Here is a 19,754-nt window from a genome sequence, read left to right on the forward strand (position 1 = left end):
GTAAATAATAGCTGGTCCACGAAATCTAATAGTAAGGAAGTCTTGAAGTTTTCCTCACCTGAGGTAGATTATCTCATGATAAACTGTAGACCACACTATTTATCAAGAGAGTTCATCTATATTCTTTGTAGCGGTCCATTTACCACCACACACCGATGCTGGCACCCAGACTGCACTCAATGAGCTGTATACTGCCATAAGCAAACAGGAAAACACTCATCCAGAAACAGCGTTCCTAGTGGCCAGGGACTTTAATGCAGGGAAACTTAAATCAGTTTTACCTCATTTCTACCAGCATGTTAATGTGCATACAGAGGAGCAAAAAAAAATCTAGACCACCTTTACTCCACACACAGAGAAACATACAAACCTCTCCCTCCATTTGGCAAATCTCACCATAATTCCATCCTCCTGATTCCTGCTTACAAGCTAAAATTAAAGCAGGAAGCACCAGTGACTCGGTCAATAAAGAAGAAGTGGTCAGATTACGCAGATGCTAAGCTACAGGACTGTTTTGCTAGCACAGACTGGAATATGTTCCGGGATTCTTCCGATGACATTGAGGAGTACACCACATCAGTTATTGGCTTCATCAATGACGTCGTCCCCACAGTGACTGTACGTACATACCCCAACCAGAAGCCATGGATTACATGTAACATCCACAATGAGCTAAAGGGTAGAGCTGCCGCTTTCAAGGAGCGGGACTCTAAGCCGGACCCTTGTAAGAAATCCTGCTATGCCCTCTGATGAACCATCAAACAGGAAAAGCGTCAATACAGTACTAAGATTGAATTGTACTACACAGGCTCTGACGCTCGTCGGATGTGGCAGGGCTTGCAAACTATTAGACTACAAAGGGAAGCACAGCCGCATGCTGCCCAGTGACACGAGCATACCAGATGGGCTAAATTACTTCTATCGCTTTGAGGCAAGCAACACTGAAGCATGCATGAGAGCATCAGCTGTTCCGGACGACTGTGTGATCACGCTTTCCGTAGCTGATGTAAGACCTTTAAAACAGGTCAACATTCACAAGGACGCAGGGCCAGACGGATTACCAGGACGTGTATTCCGAGCATGCGCTGACCAACTGGCAAGTGTCTTCACTGACATTTTCAACCTGTCCCTGACTGAGTCTGTAATACCAACATGTTTCAAGCAGACCACCATAGTGTTCTTGGGCAGAGGGACTAAGGTAACCTGCCTAAATGACTACTGACCCGTAGCACTCACGTCTGTAGCCATAAAGTGCTTTGAAAGGCTGGTCATGGCTCACCTCAACACCATTATCCCAGAAACTCTGGATCCACTCCAATTTGCATACTGCCCCACTGCCCTTTCCCACCTGGACAACAGGAACACCTACATGAGAATGCTATTCATTGACTACAGCTCAGCATTCAACATTTCTGTTTTATTTTTAATTAAAATGTGTAAAAATGACTAAAAACATAATTACAGTTTCATATTATGGGGTATTGTATGTAGGCCAGTGACATCTCAATTTAATCAATTTTAAATTCAGGCTGTAACAACAAAATGTGGTAAAAGTGGTGTAAATACTTTCTGAAGGCACTGTATAATGCCACTGTACAAGGTCAAATACAGAGTAGGAGGGGTACATTTCTCAGTTGGTTTCCTTTTGAGTTAAAAACAACACCGTTAAAAACAACTGCATCTGGTAGTACTCTGTAGTCTGATACTAAACTCCTTTCAAGAGGGGAGGGGACACATTAGAAAAAGATAGGCTGTGTCTGGCTGGGAGGTCAGGGTCTCATCACTTAGATTGATATCAAATCTACACAAACAAAAACAGCCATCAACATGGCCCGTCATATTCTCTTCATTCAGCCACAACACACAAGCATTTAAACCTAGCATAAATCTAATCCTCTAAAGAGCTAACAAAAGACAGATCTTACAAAGCTTGTGCCGGGTCACTGCATTAGACAGCCTGCCCAGTGAACCCCCACACCCCCTCCCTATGGGCACGAGCACACACACACAGGAAGAACGACTGACCCCTCTCATTGAAGCCACAGAAGTTCAAGGCCGACCGCGTCAGTACTGCAGGCATTGCTTTCAGAAAACAGGTCCCCCATCGTGTAAAAAACACAATTAATAGAAGACAATCACGGTACCAATAATTTCTTCTAATACACAGGATGTATGCCATTGAACTGATTATTTTACAAAATCGCACACAGAATAAGTTATCAGGATAATTTAGTTGCTAATGGCAGCCTGCAGTTTCAAAGGCGGAATTCAACTTGTGATACTCAATGAGAGGGGGCAGCACTCAGGTAGCCTGCAACATCACTTCCTGGAGTAACTCAAACTGTGCATGTTATGTCTCCATAAGACAACATCTTAACCTGTTGAGGATGGGGGCGCTGTTGTGACTATTTATGCTAATCGTGTAATTTTTGAAACGGCTTCCCACAAAATCCTTGATCGTACAATATGCATATTATTATTATTATTGGATAGAAAACAGTCTATAGTTTCTATAGGAGTTGAAATTTTGTCTCTAAGTGGAACAGAGCCCATTCTACAGCAATTTCCCTGACATGGAGTCAGATTTCAGAAATTTTGGCCACTGTTCTGGAGTCAGTTAAAAGGGCACTGTTATTGCTATGAGTATACGGACACTGCTTACGTCTTCCCCTGGATGCCTTTACGTGATGACGATTTGAATGGGGTCGATTGCGCGTTCACAGGCACTACAAATTAAAAAACCATGTAGGTAGGAGCTCCTTTGCAGCTGCGTAATGCGCGTGGAGGACATCGACCTGCTATTTTTCCAAGCGTTAGTTTAGCCTGTTATATTTTTCCGGTCATGTTTTTACTCGTTATAGGAGTTAAAAACATCATAAGGTAGTTAATTTAAAGCGTTTTATAGCAATTTATATCCGTTTAGTGCGATTTTGGGACATTTAGTTCTGAAAAGCTGTGAATAGCTGGGCACGCTTCCAGTTCATCCCGAACGCAGTTGGCATTTCCACATGGCAAGAGGACAGCTTTCCACCAAAAGACGATTACTCCCAAGAAAGGATCCTTTGCCCAAGATACTGATGGAAGAACAGCTCAAAGTAGGACATTTTTATTATGATAAATCGTGTTTATGAGTATTTATGTATAAGAGTAGATCACTGTCTAAGTGGCGCAAGGACATTTTCTGACCAGCTGAGCTACATTTCACATTGTCTAACCATGATTTTGGTGGCTAAATATAAACATTTTCGATCAAACTCTATATGGATTGTGTAATATGATGTTACAGGAGTGTCATCGGAAGAATTCTGAGAAGGTTAGTGAAAAAATTAATATCTTTTGGCGATGTTGACTTTTATCGCTCACTTTGGCTAGAATCAATGCTGGGCTGCTATGTGCTATGTGCTATGCTAATATAACGATTTATTGTGTTTTCGCTGTAAGACACTTAGAAAATCTGAAATATTGTCTGTATTCACAGGATCTGTGTCTTTCGATTCGTGTATGCTGTGTATTTTTACGAAATGTTTGATGATTAGTAAGTAGGTAAACACGTTGCTCAATGTAGTTTTTCTATTCCATTTGTGACGGTGGGTGCAATTGTAACCTATGCCATCTACCTGAAATATGCACTTTTTTCTAACAAAACCTATCCCATACCATAAATATGTTATCAGACTGTCATCTAATGAGTTTTTTTCTTGGTTAGGGGCTATAAATATCTTAGTTTAGCCGAATTGGTGATAGCTACTGGTGTTGGTGGACAAATAAAAGATGGTGGATTATGCTAATGTGTTTTTAGGTAATAGATGTACATCTTTACATATTGTGTCTTCCCTGTAAAACATTTTAAAAATCGGACATGTTGGCTGGATTCACAAGATCTGTGTCTTTCATTAGCTGTATTGGACTTTAATGTGTGAAAGTTAAATATTTAAAAAAAAAAAAAATTTTGAATTTCGCGGCTCTGCCTTTTCAGTGGGGGGGGGGGGAGGGTGCCGCTAGCGGCACCCTCATCCTAGACAGGTTAACCAACTTCCTTGGCTTCAAATACGCTATATAGGGCTCTCTACTTAATCTGTAAAACTAAAGCGTTACAGATTGCGCAATATAAGTTCAAAGTGTATTTCTGAATGAGCCGGCATATGCAGCGTTTACCGTGAATGCAGTCTCCCCTAAAGCGAGAACATTACCTTTAAATTTCAATCACGCTGTAAAGCTGAACTTCCACACTGCAGACTGAATCTTCACCTAGGAATAAAAGGTATCACCCGATCGATGGCTTTGTGCATTCATATTTAATGAGTATGTTTACATGCACGCTAATAATTCTATATTAAGCTGATTATGACAGTAGGCAGATTATGCAACAGTCATGTAAACACCGTACTCTGCTTACCTTAATTGGCGTAAGGTCAAAATCAAAGTAAGCATACGCCGATTAAAACACCTGGTTTTCTGAGTCATCTTTCTCATTATTATTAGGACATGTAAACACCTTAATTGGCGTACCAGCAGTATATTTGATCGGCGCATGTGCTAGCACCAGCCAAGCGAGTCTCCTTCTTTAGTGTGAGTGAAGTAAGTTCGTAACAACAACAATGTATGTGTCTTAGAAGTAGTTCACATACAAACATTATATGTCCAAACTCAGAATCAAATATTCTTCCTAAAAAGAACATGTTCGCTGTGGTAGAACGTTCATTTTGACTGACGATTTTCGTTTTGACTGGCAAGTGCCATCAGGTAGCCTGATTTCAGAGGTGTCCATGTAAAAAGGATCATTCGGGAAATCGTTCTTCTTGCAAAGCATGTAAAACATTTTATCAAACTATAATATTAATTTGACAATCCGCAATAATCACATTATTGTGTGCATGTAAAGTCACTCAGTCATTACCACACACACATTCAGCATATCCAACAATAGCTTGGTAACAAAAAGAGTCCCTTCAGATGATTAAGAACACATTTTTAATTAAATACTATCAATCAATATACTGACAGTACTTCATGTTCCCCGAATCCTGCAATGTTTCTACAATGGAACTTCTGATTCCAGCTAAAAATGCTTACCACACTTCACGCTCTCTCTCTCTCACACACACGCACGCCTGAGATATTATTATACTGAGCCAGGTTGAGTGTGTGTGTGTTTAACGGTCGTGAAGGTCGGCCCTCCCCAAAGAGAGAACGAGCATGCTTAAGCTGCTTCCCTCCCTCCCATTGCCCCTCTTCTCCTCTCGGTCAGGGTGAAGGTCGGGTCAGATGCAACAGCGCAGAGTAAAAAGCAGAGGTGAGTGAGGGAGGCTGAAGAGGAGGAAGAGGAGAAGCAGGCTTGCTGAGTTTACACTTTAGTCAATCTTGACATGACATTGTAGTGGCATTGAGCAAAGACCTGGGGATCACCAGAGAATACCAATGTGTTAGCCAGGTGTCCCTGTGTGTTTGTGTACGTGCTTTACATAAACCCCCGAGAAGAGCTCTGAATACACATCTGACATGAGGCAGGAAATCACAGACACATACAGCAGGCCTACACATAGGGTGTCAAATGGATAACACAAAAGCAGCAGATTCTAACAAAATGCACAAGTCAGGCCTGACGCAAATCTCAAATCTCTCAGAATGTCTGGCCAGTTTCACATTATTGAATGAAGGAATTTGGCATCGTCCCATTTGAGCTTGGTCAGGTTCAGATTTACCACAGTGGAGGCAGCAGCAGCAGCACAGTGGGAGTTGGATAGGTTTAACACGGGTAAGAAGTGGAGCATAATGAGTTCAACACAGGCAGCCCCCAACACAGGCAACACAGGCAGCCCCTCTCTCTCTTTCAGTCAGAGTCGACCACAGTCCCATGTTTGATGGCTTTGATATAGAGAAGCAGCAGGAGTAGAGCGGTGGGAGAGAGGGTGTGTGGGTATGTGGGGGCCTTTAACAGACCAAAGTGAGGCTCTGGGTTTTGGATTGATACAATCCCACCCTCTTCATGAGGACCACCCTGATCCCATGACCCAACCATTAGAGTACTCTCAAGAAGCAACGCCAGCATGTGGCTCATATGGCTCAGAGTGGGATCAACCTGCCTATTACTATCCAACCAGCAACAGCAGGGACACCTGAAAGAACAACACCAAACTACACTAATGTGATCGTTCCAAAATGCAATACAAACAAGCAAGCGTGTGCATGCAAGCGAAGCGTGTGTGTGAGCGGCATGCTTGTGGGAACGTTGACACGTAAGAAGATGACAGGCTCCCTGGCGTCGGAGGGGATGGCTGACGTTTTACGGGCTCCTAACCAACTGTGCTATTTTGTTAGTTGTTTCGCGTATTTTGTGCACAATGTTGCTGCTACTGTCTCTTATGACCGAAAATGACTTCTAGACATCAGAACAGCGATTACTCACCTCGAACTGGAATAAGCTTTTCTCTTTAACGAGTCCAACGCAAAGGATATACTGCTTTCTCGGGAACGGGCCCAAATCCCCGTCATTTGCGTGAAGAAAAGACAGAGAAAAAAAGTGGGCGGAGGTCGGGGTGCCTTCTGAGCATTCGTAGGCGAGTGAGTAAACCTCCACTACCATCCCTTCTATTGGCCAACATGCAATCATTGGAAAATAAAAATGGATGATATACGATCAAGACTATCCCACCAACGGGACATTAAAAACTGTAATATTTTATGTTTCACCGAGTTGTGGCTGAACGACAACACAGATAATATAGAGCTACCAAAAAAGTTCTCATCTATATTATTCGAAGCAGTCTATTTACCACCAAAAACCGATGCTGGCACTAAGACCGCACTCAACCAGCTGTATAAGGTCATACGCAAACAAGAAAATGCTGACCTTGAAGTGGCGCTCCTAGTGGCCGGGGACTTTAATGCAGGCAAACTTAAATCTGTTTTACATCCTTTCTACCAGCATGTCACATGTGCAGCCAGAGGAAAATAAACTCTAGACCAACTTTACTCCACACACAGAGACGCACACAAAGCTCTCGCTCGCCCTCCATTTGGCAAATCTGACCATAATTCTCAGATGCAGATGCTACGCTACAGGACTGTTGTGCTAGATGAGACTGGAATATGTTCCGGGATTCATCCAATGGCATTGAAGAGTACACCACCTCAGTCACCGGCTTCATCAATAGCTGCATCGACGACGTCGTCCCCACAGTGCTGTACGTACATATCCCAACCAGAAGCCATGGATTACAGGCAACATCTGCATCGAGCTAAAGGCTAAAGCTGCTGCTTTCAAGGAGCAGGACACTAATCCTGACGCTTATAAGAAATCCCGCTACGACTTCAGAAGAACCATCAAACAGGCAAAGCGTCAATACAGGATTAAGATTGAATCCTACTACACCAGCTCTGACTCTCGTCGGATGTGGCAGGGCTTGAAAACTATTACGGCTACAAAAGGGACACAGAGCTGCGAGCTGCCCAGTGACGCGAGCCTACCAGGCGAGCTAAATGTATTTTATGCTCGCTTCGAGGCAAGCAACACTGAAGCATGCATGAGAGCATCAGCTGTTCCGGACGACTGTGTGATCACGTTCTTGGTAGCCAATGTGAGCAAGAGCTTAAACAGGTCAACATTCACAAATCCACAGGGCCAGAAGGATTACCAGTGCGTGTACTCAAAGCATGCGCGGACCAACTGGCAAGTGTCTTCACTGACATTTTCAATCTCTCCCTGACCAAGTCTGTAATACCTACATGTTTCAAGCAGACCATCATAGTCCCTGTGCCCAAGGAAGCAAAGGTAACCTGCCTAAAGGATTACTGCCCCGTAGCACTCATGTCTGAGGCCATGAAGTGCTTAGAAAGGCTGGTAAAGTCCTCCCGGGTGGCGCATTGGTCTAATGCACTGCATCGCAGTGCTAGTTGTGCCACCAGAGACTCTGGGTTCGCAGCCGGGAGGCCCATGGGGCGGCGCACAATTGGCCTAGCGTCGTCCGGGTTAGGGAGTGTTTGGCCGGCAGGGATATCCTTGTCTCATCGCGCACTAACGACTCCTGTGGTGGGCCGGGCATAGTGCACGCTGACCAGGTCGCTAGGTGTACGGTGTTTCCTCCGACACATTGGTGCGGCTGGCTTCCGGGTTGGATGCGCGCTGTGTTAAGAAGCAGTGCGGCTTGGTTGGGTTGTGTTTTGGAGGACGCGTGGCTCTCGACCTTCGCCTCTCCCGAGTCCGTGCGGGAGTTGTAGCGATGAGACAAGACAGTAACTACCCGCAATTGGATACCACGATATTGGGGTGAAAAAGGGGGTAAAAAAAATAAAAATAAAAGGATGGTCATAGCCCACTCCAATTTGTATACCACCCTAAAAGATCCCCAAATGATGCATTCTATTGCACTCCACACTGCCCTTTCCCACCTGGAGAAAAGGAACACCTATGTGAGAATGCTGTTCATTGACTACAGCTCAGCGTTCAACACAATAGTGCCCACAAAGCTAAGGACCCTGGAACTAAACACCTCCCACTGCAACTGGATCCTGGACTTCTTGACGGGCCACCCCCAGGTGGTAAGGGTAGGCAACAACACGTCTGCCACGCTGATCCTCAACAATGGGGACCCTCAGGGGTGCGTGCCTAGTCCCCTCCTGTACTCCCTGTTCACCCATGACTGCGTGGTCAAACCTGACTCCAACACCATCATCAATTTTGTTGACGACACAACAGTGGTAGGCCCGATTACCGATAGCAAGGAGACAAGAGGTCAGAGACCTGGCAGTGTGGTGCCAGGACAACAACCTCTCACTCAATGGGAGCAAGACAAAAGGAGCTGATCGTGGACTACAGGAAAGGTTGGCCCGAACAGGCCACCATTAACATTGACGGGGCTGTAGTGGAGCGGGTCGAGAGTTAAGTTCCTTGGTGTCCACATCACCAACAAACTAACATGGTTCAAACACACCAAGACACTGCTGTTACTCACTGTTTATTATCTATGCGTAGTCACTTTACCCTTACCTACACGTACAAATGACCTCGACTAACCTGTACCCCCACACATTGACTCTGTACCGGTATCCCCTGTATATAGCCTCATTATTGTTATTTTATTGTGTTACTTTTTTATTACTTTAGTTTATTTGGTAAATATTTTCTTACAAGCCCTTAATGAACAATGCAGTGTAAGTAAGCATTTCCCGGTAAGGTCTACCTACACCTGTTTATTTGTCTCATGCGCTGAATACAAGTTTGATTTGATGTGAAGAGAACATAATTTATTCAGCATCCCTTCTTTCTCCTTTGTAGCCCATGGCCTGCCCTACACAGCCTAACATCAACACAATGCTCTCATAGCATTATTACAGGTCAATAGGGCTGGCACAATAATCATATAATCATCTAACCGACAATTATGTAAAATAACCGTTGACTAAAATGAGTAATGTGCAAAATCGTCTTAATACATAATCATTTTAAGAGCAAAATGGCACGGTTGGGAGGAAAAGCTTAATTTCCAAAAGTTCCAAGTGGTCAAAAAACATTCGTTTTGAGACAGGGGTGTCACTAAAGCTGTTTTGTATTCATTAGGTAGGCCTATGTTGTAGCTCATTTCAAAGATGCATTACAAGCTCAAAACATTTTAACAAAAATTACAATTATGTCAATAACCGTGGCCCTTTGCATGAAAATTAATCATTACCCAAAATTCCATAACAACCTTACAGGTCAAACAATACAATTCTATCTAACATTGTGTCTGTTTGTCTTATTATGCCAGTGCTGTCAAAGACATACAAATATTTTGCAGAGACAACAGTGATGCATTGAGAAGGTGGGTGTGGGTTCAGTAAAAGCATTGAGCTACTTTCAATTCCCAAGTCACAACAGTGCCTTCATCGATCGAAGGCAACAAGCAGGAAGACATACTGACAGAAGAGGAAGGAGCCAAGACATAGATAGAAGCTGACTACAGAATGAAGGGTAGAGGAGGAAATGAGAAGACGGAGAGGATCCTCCTACACTCTTAGAAATAACCCTTTTTGGTTCCACATAGAACCCTTTTGGGTTCATGCAGAACCCTCTGTGGAAAGGGTCCTACATGGAACCAAAAAGGATCCTACATGGAACCAAAAAGGGTTCTTCAAATGGTTATCCTATGGGGACAGCGGGGGGGAATTCTAGATAGCTCCTTTTTTCCTAAGCGTGTAGAACAGAGGGAACAGAGACACAGCAGTCACCAGTGATGTTAGAGGAGGAATGCCGGCAGTAATCCCCCGCTCCCCTGTGGTATTTTAACTGTTCCTCCTCATCCCCTGTTGCCATCAGTCAGTCTGAACACAGCAGCTAATGGCCATGCATGGGCCACCTGGGGGGCTGTGTTCCACCTTACCGGACCCAAGGTCTCACACTGGCTGGAGACGCCTCTGTGTGTGTGTGTGTGTGTGTGTGTGTGTGTGTGTGTGTGTGTGTGTGTGTGTGTGTGAGAAAGAGAGGCAATATTGATCTCTAAACAACAGGATCGACTGCATTAGTTTTTAAATCATCACTACATAAATAATTGACTTTTAACCAGACAGACAACATAAACAGCTTGAGTCTCATGAAAACCCCTGCTAAACCAGGCAACAATAACAACATGGCCCACCATTTCTAATGTATGAGACGTGAGATAAATTACCACCCTACCGACCATCGTGTCTATATTGGAGCATCGTTGATCTCCCTAAAGAGCCTTTTAAGGATTCACCAATTCCTGGGAAGTCGACAGCCATCTTTATAGCACCTGCTGTACAGCATAATAATATGACCCAAAATAAAGAACTGACACAACAAGAAGTGCATTTCAATCATTTCAGGACAGGAGAAACAGATTAAACTGCACAGACACACCTACCCCAAATCAATCAACTAACGTTCACTTGCCTGACAGCAAATGTTTCAATGCTAGGGACAGGTGCTGCGTATGGCACACCAATTGTACCAATTTGCCATGCGTTTATTTCATCTACTGTCATAGCTAGCGAGACCACCTTTAGACTATTGTTTGATCGTCGTCAGTCTAGTAAATGGAGACAGATGTCCACAAACAAACTCAATATCAAGCACTGCATTACCCACAATTGACTGCAACCAGCAAAAGGTGACCATCATGTTGATGCCTTCTGGACCGGTCTTCAAATTCTACCACCTCCTACTACATATATCAGATAATCCCCAGTCAACGAGAATATTTGTCAAACAGCTATTTTTCAGTGTCAATTGAGAAGACGATAACTGACAAAAATTTAGATGCAACTAAATGAAACTTATTTTTCATTTTGTTTGACGATAAACGAGGTGAAACTAAATTATCTCTGTGACTAAAATCTGACTAGTAAATAGACTGGACAAGAGTTTTTGGAGAGATTGATAGCTCTTCAGTGTTATTTGTTTAGTCCAATCAAAAGCATGCATGAGATTAGCAGAATTGTAAGGCTTTCTCTTTGTAATGTTGCAATGCTGTTATTGGATGACAGAACTTTGAGTACAATATAGCCACAGTATGTCAAGGGACAGGGCTCCAGAATGCGACCATTTAGTTGCATTTTGCGACCTTTTGACTTGGCTGTGCGAGTTACATTTTTTGTTGGTTACATTAGTGTGAGCTAAACATTTATTACATGGTCACCTCACTAACAAGTTAGAAAACATCCTATTTTTTGGCAGCTAAAACTATGATTTGGTCAAAGTGCATTATCCTCATGATTCCTGCAATGAAAGGGTCAGCCCAGCCCGGGCTGTTTCGCTGGAGCCTGCTGCTCTGGGATAGAGTAAAAAGGCTTCTGGCTGTATAACATTTCAAAATCAAATTGCGGGAAATATATACAGTAGATTTGGAAGCAACTAGGGATGTAAAGATTCACCGATACGCATCAGTCCCGATTCAAATGTTTATGATACAACAGAATCGCGGACCCCAAACCGATCCAAAATGTTACATGCATCAGTTAGAAAATCGAATCAAACGGTACAAATTGCCAATTCACTAACATTATATATTACTTTCTTTCTACTTTCCTGAAAATTCCTCATATTTTGTGACAAATGATGTGTCCTTTCCTTCAGTGTCAAACTGCATGTAACATTGTTGACAATCATTGATCTACAAGTCATTTTCCATGGCGAACAACCGGAGGGAAAATCAGTAGCCTAGTCAAACTGCGCACTGTACCCAGCTTCGCACGCTGACCAACACGAGCTAGGCGGCCTCTTCCTGATCTTGCACATCTGCATGGCACATTCCGCATTCAAATGCTAAAATGGCTTGCGCGATATTAGGCTTTATTAGCTGAGTGACAAACTTGTACTTTACTAGGTTATTGTGAACTATGCACTGTTGAAAATTGTATTTTACTGGAATAAAAGTAAGCTACCAGAGACAACTCAAAAAGGTGTTGGTAGAACATGGCTATGTATGTTTGTGCACATGAAAATCTGTGATTTATTTTTACTATAGGTTAATGAGGCATTAAAAATGTGATATGTCTAAAATTAAATGGCATTTAGTTGAGTAAAATGGCCCACTGTTTGTCATTTTGACAATAACTAGATTAAATCATAATTAAAATGGCAAAAATGTTACTAAGACAATGACATTTTTGTCAAAAGACTAAATATCAAAAAGAGTGCCAAAATGAACAATTAAATTCCCTAGTTCGTATTTCTAGGACAGACACCACAGAAGGTGCTTTTATCAATGCGGGTGTACTTACATACACTAGCATTGCTTTCAATTGTATTTGATTGCACAAAAACATTCCATGGAAACCAGAAGTTAAAGGTAGACTCAGCGGGATGACGTAGATGCAGAAGGTAAACAACATCATAGTGGGTCAATTTCCGCAACAACTAAGAGCGTTGAAGCCTGTGGCTTCCACGCAGATACTATTTGTGACTGAGAGCTAAGTGTTGCATCTAGCTCATCTCAATATCACCTGTGCTGCTCGTGGCAATGCAATTTAGTGGAATCTACCATTTCAACTTACTGTGCTGGTGTGCAGGATGGTTGGTCATTAAGCAGGGTGGGCAATTCAGACAAAATATCTAAAAGATTGTTTAATAATACAGACTTCCCAAACGTGGGTCTGTTGTAGACACACTTCCCCTCCGCTTATCTCATGTAAAAACAAAAGTCCTGCACGTGCGCCATATGTAGACAAAAAAGGAATAACTTGTTGGGGGTCTTATTTTGCCATGAGGTAAGCAGAGAGGAATAATGACCAACAGTTCCACCCACCGGCACAGAAGTTGAAATGGAATTGTATTTAACTTCTGGCTTCCAACGGACTGTTTTTGTGCAACCCAACACAATTGAAAGCAATGTTACTGTAGCTATGTACACTGAACAAAAATATAAATGCAACATGTAAAGTGTTGGTCCCATGTTGTTTCATGAGCTGAAATAAAAGATACCAGAAATGTTCCATACGAACAAAAAGCTTATTTCTCTCAAATTTTGTGCACAAATTAGTTTACATATCAAGAAACTGATTAAACAGCACGATCCTTGTGCTGGGGGTCACTAAAAGACCACTCTAAAATGTGCAGTTTTGTCACACAACACAATGCCACAGATGTCTCAAGTTGAGGGAGCATGCAATTGGCATGCTGACTGCAGGAATGTCCACCAGAGCTGTTGCCAGAGAATTGAATTGAGACCAGCCACCCAGACAACAAATGAAACTAAGGAGTATTTATGTCTGTAATAACACCCTTTTATGGGGAAAAACTCATTCTGATTGGCTGGGCCTGGCTCCCCAGTGGGTGGTCCTGGTTCCCAAGTGGGTGGGCCTATGCCTACACCCCTGCCATGTGAAATCCATAGATTAGGCCATAATTAATTTATTTCATTTGACTGATTTCCTTATATGAAATGTAACTAAGTAAAATTGCTGAAATTGTTGCGTTTATATTTTTGTTCAGTATAGACACCTGTGTTGCTAAAAGCACCTAACACCACAGGTGAGTGACTACCTTCTATTATGGCATTTATGGTAGGAGCAGCCAGGGGTCTCCTTGCTGTAGCGCCCACATTCCCCACTCTCCAAAACGAGTCTCCAAAGGAGGCCTAGTTTGAAGCGGTGTAAATAAAATTGTGAATCATAACTTCAATTAAATACAACAACTAAGTATTGGCTGTTTGGATCAGACGTCTTTAGTTTAGCTAAAGGTGAGTGCAGTTGCTGTGCGACCGTGTTGCTCTTCAAAGTTGTCTCACCACTAAAGAGTACCTCACTGTTGCTCCTCAGTGGTTTCCTGTGAATAATGCCCACATGAATAATGTTTCCATGGCAGCCGCGGATCACACAATCATCGGCAGCGGCACCATTCCAACACTAAACTTCTCAACAAAAGGACGCCTGCCTTACCCTTGCACAGTCCTTAATAATAAAGTCAACCTTTCTTATAGAAACAATACAGTCCATATCTAAAATGAACTACTAAAACAAATGTTGTTCAGACTGTAGAGGAGCTCCATACAAGTAGTCAGAGTCGCGCGAAACACTCGGCGTTCTGACTCGCTCTCGTTGGCTGCACTCAGAACTTCTCCAAATATTTTACATTAGCTAATGTTACCAAGCGAGCGGGCATAATGGATAGCATACCTGTCAAGCTGTACAGAAGAAAAATAAATACAGCATGCTGTCTCTTATGAAGCGGGTAATTCCCGAGGCAAGGCAGGAACATTTTGAAAGTAGATCCGTCTTTCAACGAACACGTTTGTCTGTCCGCCGGACCATGAAACCTCCTCAGCAACAACTCCTAACTGCGATTGGACTGTACCACTAGAGCAGCAATAAGGGGAGCTCACCTGATCCCAGCGATACAGTCAAAGAGAGGCAATCTTCCACCACCCCAGAAAGACATTGTTGGATTACGTCACCCTTATTGCAAATATTGATTTAAATTGTGTTGCTACAGGACATTTTTAGTTTACTGAGTATGAAATAAAGCATGCGTGCAGTGTTTTTAACCGGGATTAATTTCCCCGTGATAAGGGAAAAACAACACATGATTATAATAAATTCACTGAAGAATGAATGAAGCTTTTCTGAAGATCAATATGATTGGCATGTGTTGAGTAACACTCTGGCCTTGACACATATTCTCACCAAGTGGAGGTTTTATTCAGACACATTGCTGTACAGCATGGAGAATGCAGCACAATGAGTGTAGCGCATGTGTCAGTGTGTTTGTGTCCACAATCATCCATTACTGTAGGCCTATCGCTGCTCCCCATGTACAAATTCATTCCTCTTCTATGCATGTTTCACCTCTCTCTGAAGGCAAGTTAACACAGGACCAGTATCAACCTTAACCCCTTGTACCCCACTGGTAATCCCCCACCATATCCTATCTCCAAAAATCCAATCTGTGTATCCGACCCCCTGCCGCTATTCAACAACTAGAGCACCCCCACCATCCCACTCCAAGTCTAATTGGGGCGTTCACAAATTAACTAGCTAATCCTTGCAAACAGCAATTATGGGGGGTGCCCCTCCTGTTGGCTGGAAGCTAACCAGGTCAGTGCTTTATTTTGAGTCTCGTATTATGTCTTCTCAAGAGCCACAAGGGACACAATTACTCTCATGCCACCCTATTCATCCACACCCTGGCACAGTGTGAGGCAACCCAGGGTGTGTGCGTGTTGGGATGTGTTCTGCATGTCTCTCCGTCTGATTGATGAGATGGGGAAAAATATATCTTAAAGTGCCCTAGCCATTGTGAATGCTATGAATACTTTTCTGAGCACAACATTGATAGACTTTTTAAAGAAATCACAATGTCTGGGTATTAGAATCTCAGAGATACTTTGTCAGATTAGTGATGAAATTACATTAATAATTGGGCTACAAAGAGCTCAGACACTGATATCCTAGTATGTGAAAAAAGCAACAGGCTACTTGGCTATATACCAGTCAGCCAGACCCAGTCATTACACCTTGCACGGATAAAGGCTTACAGATGGTACAGAGTCCTATTGTTAGGGAGTCTTGGACAGTTTTGGTGGTGAGAGAGAGTGGAACAAATACAGTACATGCTTCATTTGTTTCATTTTATGATCATTGTATGATCTATGGTTACACCCAATGATTTATATATACATCATTGGTTACACCACACTCATGACCTCATCAAAATAAAATGACTTCAAAGTTTCCCAAAACTCTCCCACAATGCCTCACCACGGGGCAGTGCGTGGCTGTCATAACATGAGCGTCCTGCCTGTCGGTGGCCCCAGCATCAGAGCCCTGGGAGTCCTCGCCTCGATGTGCCTGAGAGCAGGGGCATTCACTCAGCTCTGGACAAGCCCTTGTCATCTGCCAATGTTTAGATCAACTGAGACCTGAAACTCGACACTGTATTGTATTTCAATCTATTTATCTTTTAAAGGCGCTGCATGGTCATTCCGACGTCTGCATTGGCCGTGCAGCATTTATGGTGATTTACCTTCTGCTCTCACCTACCGTCAACCAAGCATGTAAATGCAGAGGTATACGTAGCCTTCCACGTTGTTAGAACATTTGAGAGGCGCACGGCGATATGGTACAGAGCTTAGTTTGGCCTCTACGTGCCTCCGGAGGCTTCGCAATTGCGTCACACCATTTTACGGCGCGTTTCCGACCACATTTTCGGATCAAGCATAAATAGTCTCTTAGCTGTCTCAAACTCCTTTTTTACTCTGTCATCCCTCAGGTGTCTTCACTTTCTCCCACATAGCCTTTCCCACTGATGCAATATCTTCATTCACACAGTGATGATGTGATATTAGGATTTCATATTGCAGTCAAGTGCACTATATCTCAAATTAAATGTATTTCATTATTGTGTGTTTACAGTGCAGTGTGTTTATTTCTTCACCAACTGACAATATCCAAAGAGAAGCTGGCCTTGCCAGTAACTGTCAATCTCAGATGATCTACCACATTAACTCCATTTATAAGTCTGTAGTACTTGTTTATGTGTGACTGAAAATCAGTAGGGTGTCATATTTCTGCTTGCATGTGCCCCTCTATATCATTATAGAGACATAGAAAGCTATGGCCTGTGAATAATCTGGAACCAGACTGCAGTCCTCTCCTCCTGATCTTCCCATTTCACAAGTGCTTCCCCTAATTACCACAAACACACGCACCCAACAGACTTTACACTGGACAGCCTGAATAGGTCATACAGCATACACACACACACGCTTGTACACATACACACTCACAAATGGCAACAGAACCTGCAGAGTTAAGGTCCTGTCCTGTTAATCTTAGATGAATGCTTTGCACTCTGCTCCACGTTAAAATACATCTGCATATCTTTAGCAAGGAAATTAATGGTTTGTTTTGAGAGAGGCAGCATAATTATTTAAAGAAAGGTAGAGAAGTAAAACCATTAGCACTTCCATTGTCAGACAAGAGGGCACATTTTTTTTCACTAAATCTCCTGTGGAACCACAATACAACTGTTATAATACGTTAGAATTAAATGAAGCAGTTAATTGAAGCTGAGGGCAACAGAGGAGGAAAAGGAGTGTGTAATAGAACTTTCACTTTAAACAATAGCCATGATGACAACATGTTTGATGTAGGATATGAGGAGTCTGTTTAAAAAATGTGTTGTGCTGTCCTGTGGCATGGACAACAAACGTCTCTTCGTGTTCACATTGTTCTCTTTCACAGAGCACTTTGTCTCTCTGAGGAATGTTATGTAAGCCTCAAGTGCTCTTCAGTGAGGGCCAGGGAGGATTGGAGTGGGGCGGGTGAATGCTGCTGGCGAAGTGAAGATCAAATAAGTGCAAGTACCCCTCTTTCTGTCTTCTTTATCCTCTTATTCTGTGGGTCTCCTCCTCCCCTCTGTGTTTACCCACATAAATCTCTCTCTCTTTCCTGTCCTGTCTCATACACAAGTGTCTGTCTGGGTTGTGGCCAGGTCTGGTACTATGGAGCACAATAAGTCATGATGGAAATAGAGGGAACTACACTCTCAAGCGTCCAGTTTCCCAGGCCAGGGTCAGTGGATGGATGGATGCATGTTTGTCTGCAGTCTGTCTGTATAGCTAAGGGTTTTTCAATGGACTACATGTTTTCCCAGGGACAAGGATACTCTGTACAGTACTCTGTTCGGACCAGGTTACTTTTGGAGTTCTAGACCATTTCATTCTGCTTTTTCCATGAAGGCTAAACCAAAGAGAATTTAAAGACGACCTCCATGTATGCCAGTTGGTCTGATGTAATGTCATTGCCCCCCCACACACATGTATGCCATGTCATGTCATATCTGGACCACCTATTGAGATGTGCCATTTGTTATGTAAATCAGGTGTTAAATTAGGACTTTAATTGTGGCTAAAGCCTCACACAATTACAGTCAGGGAAAAGACAATGGCCTTAGTTTACCCCAGATTCAAAGTGTCAGAGCTTTTCAAACCTCACCAGCACCCTAATATCAAGATGAGCTCACATCCCAGAGCATCAAGTTGTATGCCTCAATGAGTAGGAAAGATAGGCACCATTTGAAAGAGATACATTCTGACTGAGTGAGGAATAGACCACTATTTAAGGTGAGCGCATGTTAATAAAACCACAATAAAGTTGTGCATTCCTTCACTAGGGCCTAGTCTTCAACCTGATTTCTGCTTTATTCCTCCCAAGATTACACCTCATCATGCATGAGTAGATTCATAGTCGAGAGCTGCACAGCTAGGACCATTTTTGAACCTACATCGACATCTGCAGGCCATAAGGGAGATGTCACACTGGTAACCATGACACTGGTAACACATCTAGCACACTGCTCTTTATTGGGGGCCAGATTCAAACTTGAGATAATACTTAACATGGACTTAAGTCAATAAATCATGGACTTAAGACATCATTTGTTGACTTAAAGGAAATATTCACCCATTTTATCTCAAAGCCCTGATTGCATAAGAAATTGATACCAGACCAAGTTTCACTCCAGACCAAATCATATGCTATTCTATTGGCATGTTACGTACTAGTAACAAATATAATCAAAAATCATTAAAACTTCTTCTTAATAGGGGGCGCTATTTTCACTTTGGGAAGAAATCGTGCCCAAATTAAACGGCTTCGTACTCTGTTCTAGATCATACAATTTGCATATTATTATTACTATTGGATAGAAAACACTCTGAAGTTTCTAAAACTGTTTGAATTATATCTGTGAGTAAAACAGAACTCATTTGGCAGCAAACTTCCAAATAGGAAGTGAAAATTCTGAAAATGGGGCTCTGTGTCAAGGCCTGCCTATTCAACTGGCTTATACACTGCTCAAAAAAATTAAGGGAACACTTAAACAACACAATGTAACTCCAAGTCAATCACACTTCTGTGAAATCAAACTGTCTACTTAGGAAGCAACACTGATTGACAATAAATTTCACATGTTGTTGTGCAAATGGAATAGACAAAAGGTGGAAATTATAGGCAATTAGCAAGACACCCCCAATAAAGGAGTGGTTCTGCAGGTGGTGACCACAGACCACTTCTCAGTTCCTATGCTTCCTGGCTGATGTTTTGGTCACTTTCGAATGCTGGCGGTGCTTTCACTCTAGTGGTAGCATGAGACGGAGTCTACAACCCACACAAGTGGCTCAGGTAGTGCAGCTCATCCAGGATGGCACATCAATGCGAGCTATGGCAAGAAGGTTTGCTGTGTCTGTCAGCGTAGTGTCCAGAGCATGGAGGCGCTACCAGGAGACAGGCCAGTACATCAGGAGACGTGGAGGAGG

At 42.8% G+C, this 19,754-nt stretch overlaps 1 protein-coding gene across 2 annotated transcripts in view; it reads right to left on the reverse strand.

Annotated features, from left to right (window-relative positions):
- Positions 1-14,806, reverse strand: part of LOC129816177 (nectin-3-like protein) — a 73,369-nt gene extending 58,563 nt beyond the window's left edge. The window contains exon 1 of one of the 2 annotated variants that reach the window (XM_055870427.1): positions 14,614-14,806. In XM_055870427.1, coding sequence (XP_055726402.1) covers positions 14,614-14,695 — 82 coding nt within the window. In that variant the 5' untranslated portion in view covers positions 14,696-14,806. The remainder of the gene's footprint in view (positions 1-14,613) is intronic. The other variant, XM_055870419.1, reaches the window with a different exon arrangement.
- Between the last annotated feature and the right edge of the window lie 4,948 nt (positions 14,807-19,754).

Source organism: Salvelinus fontinalis, chromosome 2, assembly GCF_029448725.1.
Source record: "Salvelinus fontinalis isolate EN_2023a chromosome 2, ASM2944872v1, whole genome shotgun sequence".
NCBI lineage: Eukaryota > Metazoa > Chordata > Actinopteri > Salmoniformes > Salmonidae > Salvelinus > Salvelinus fontinalis.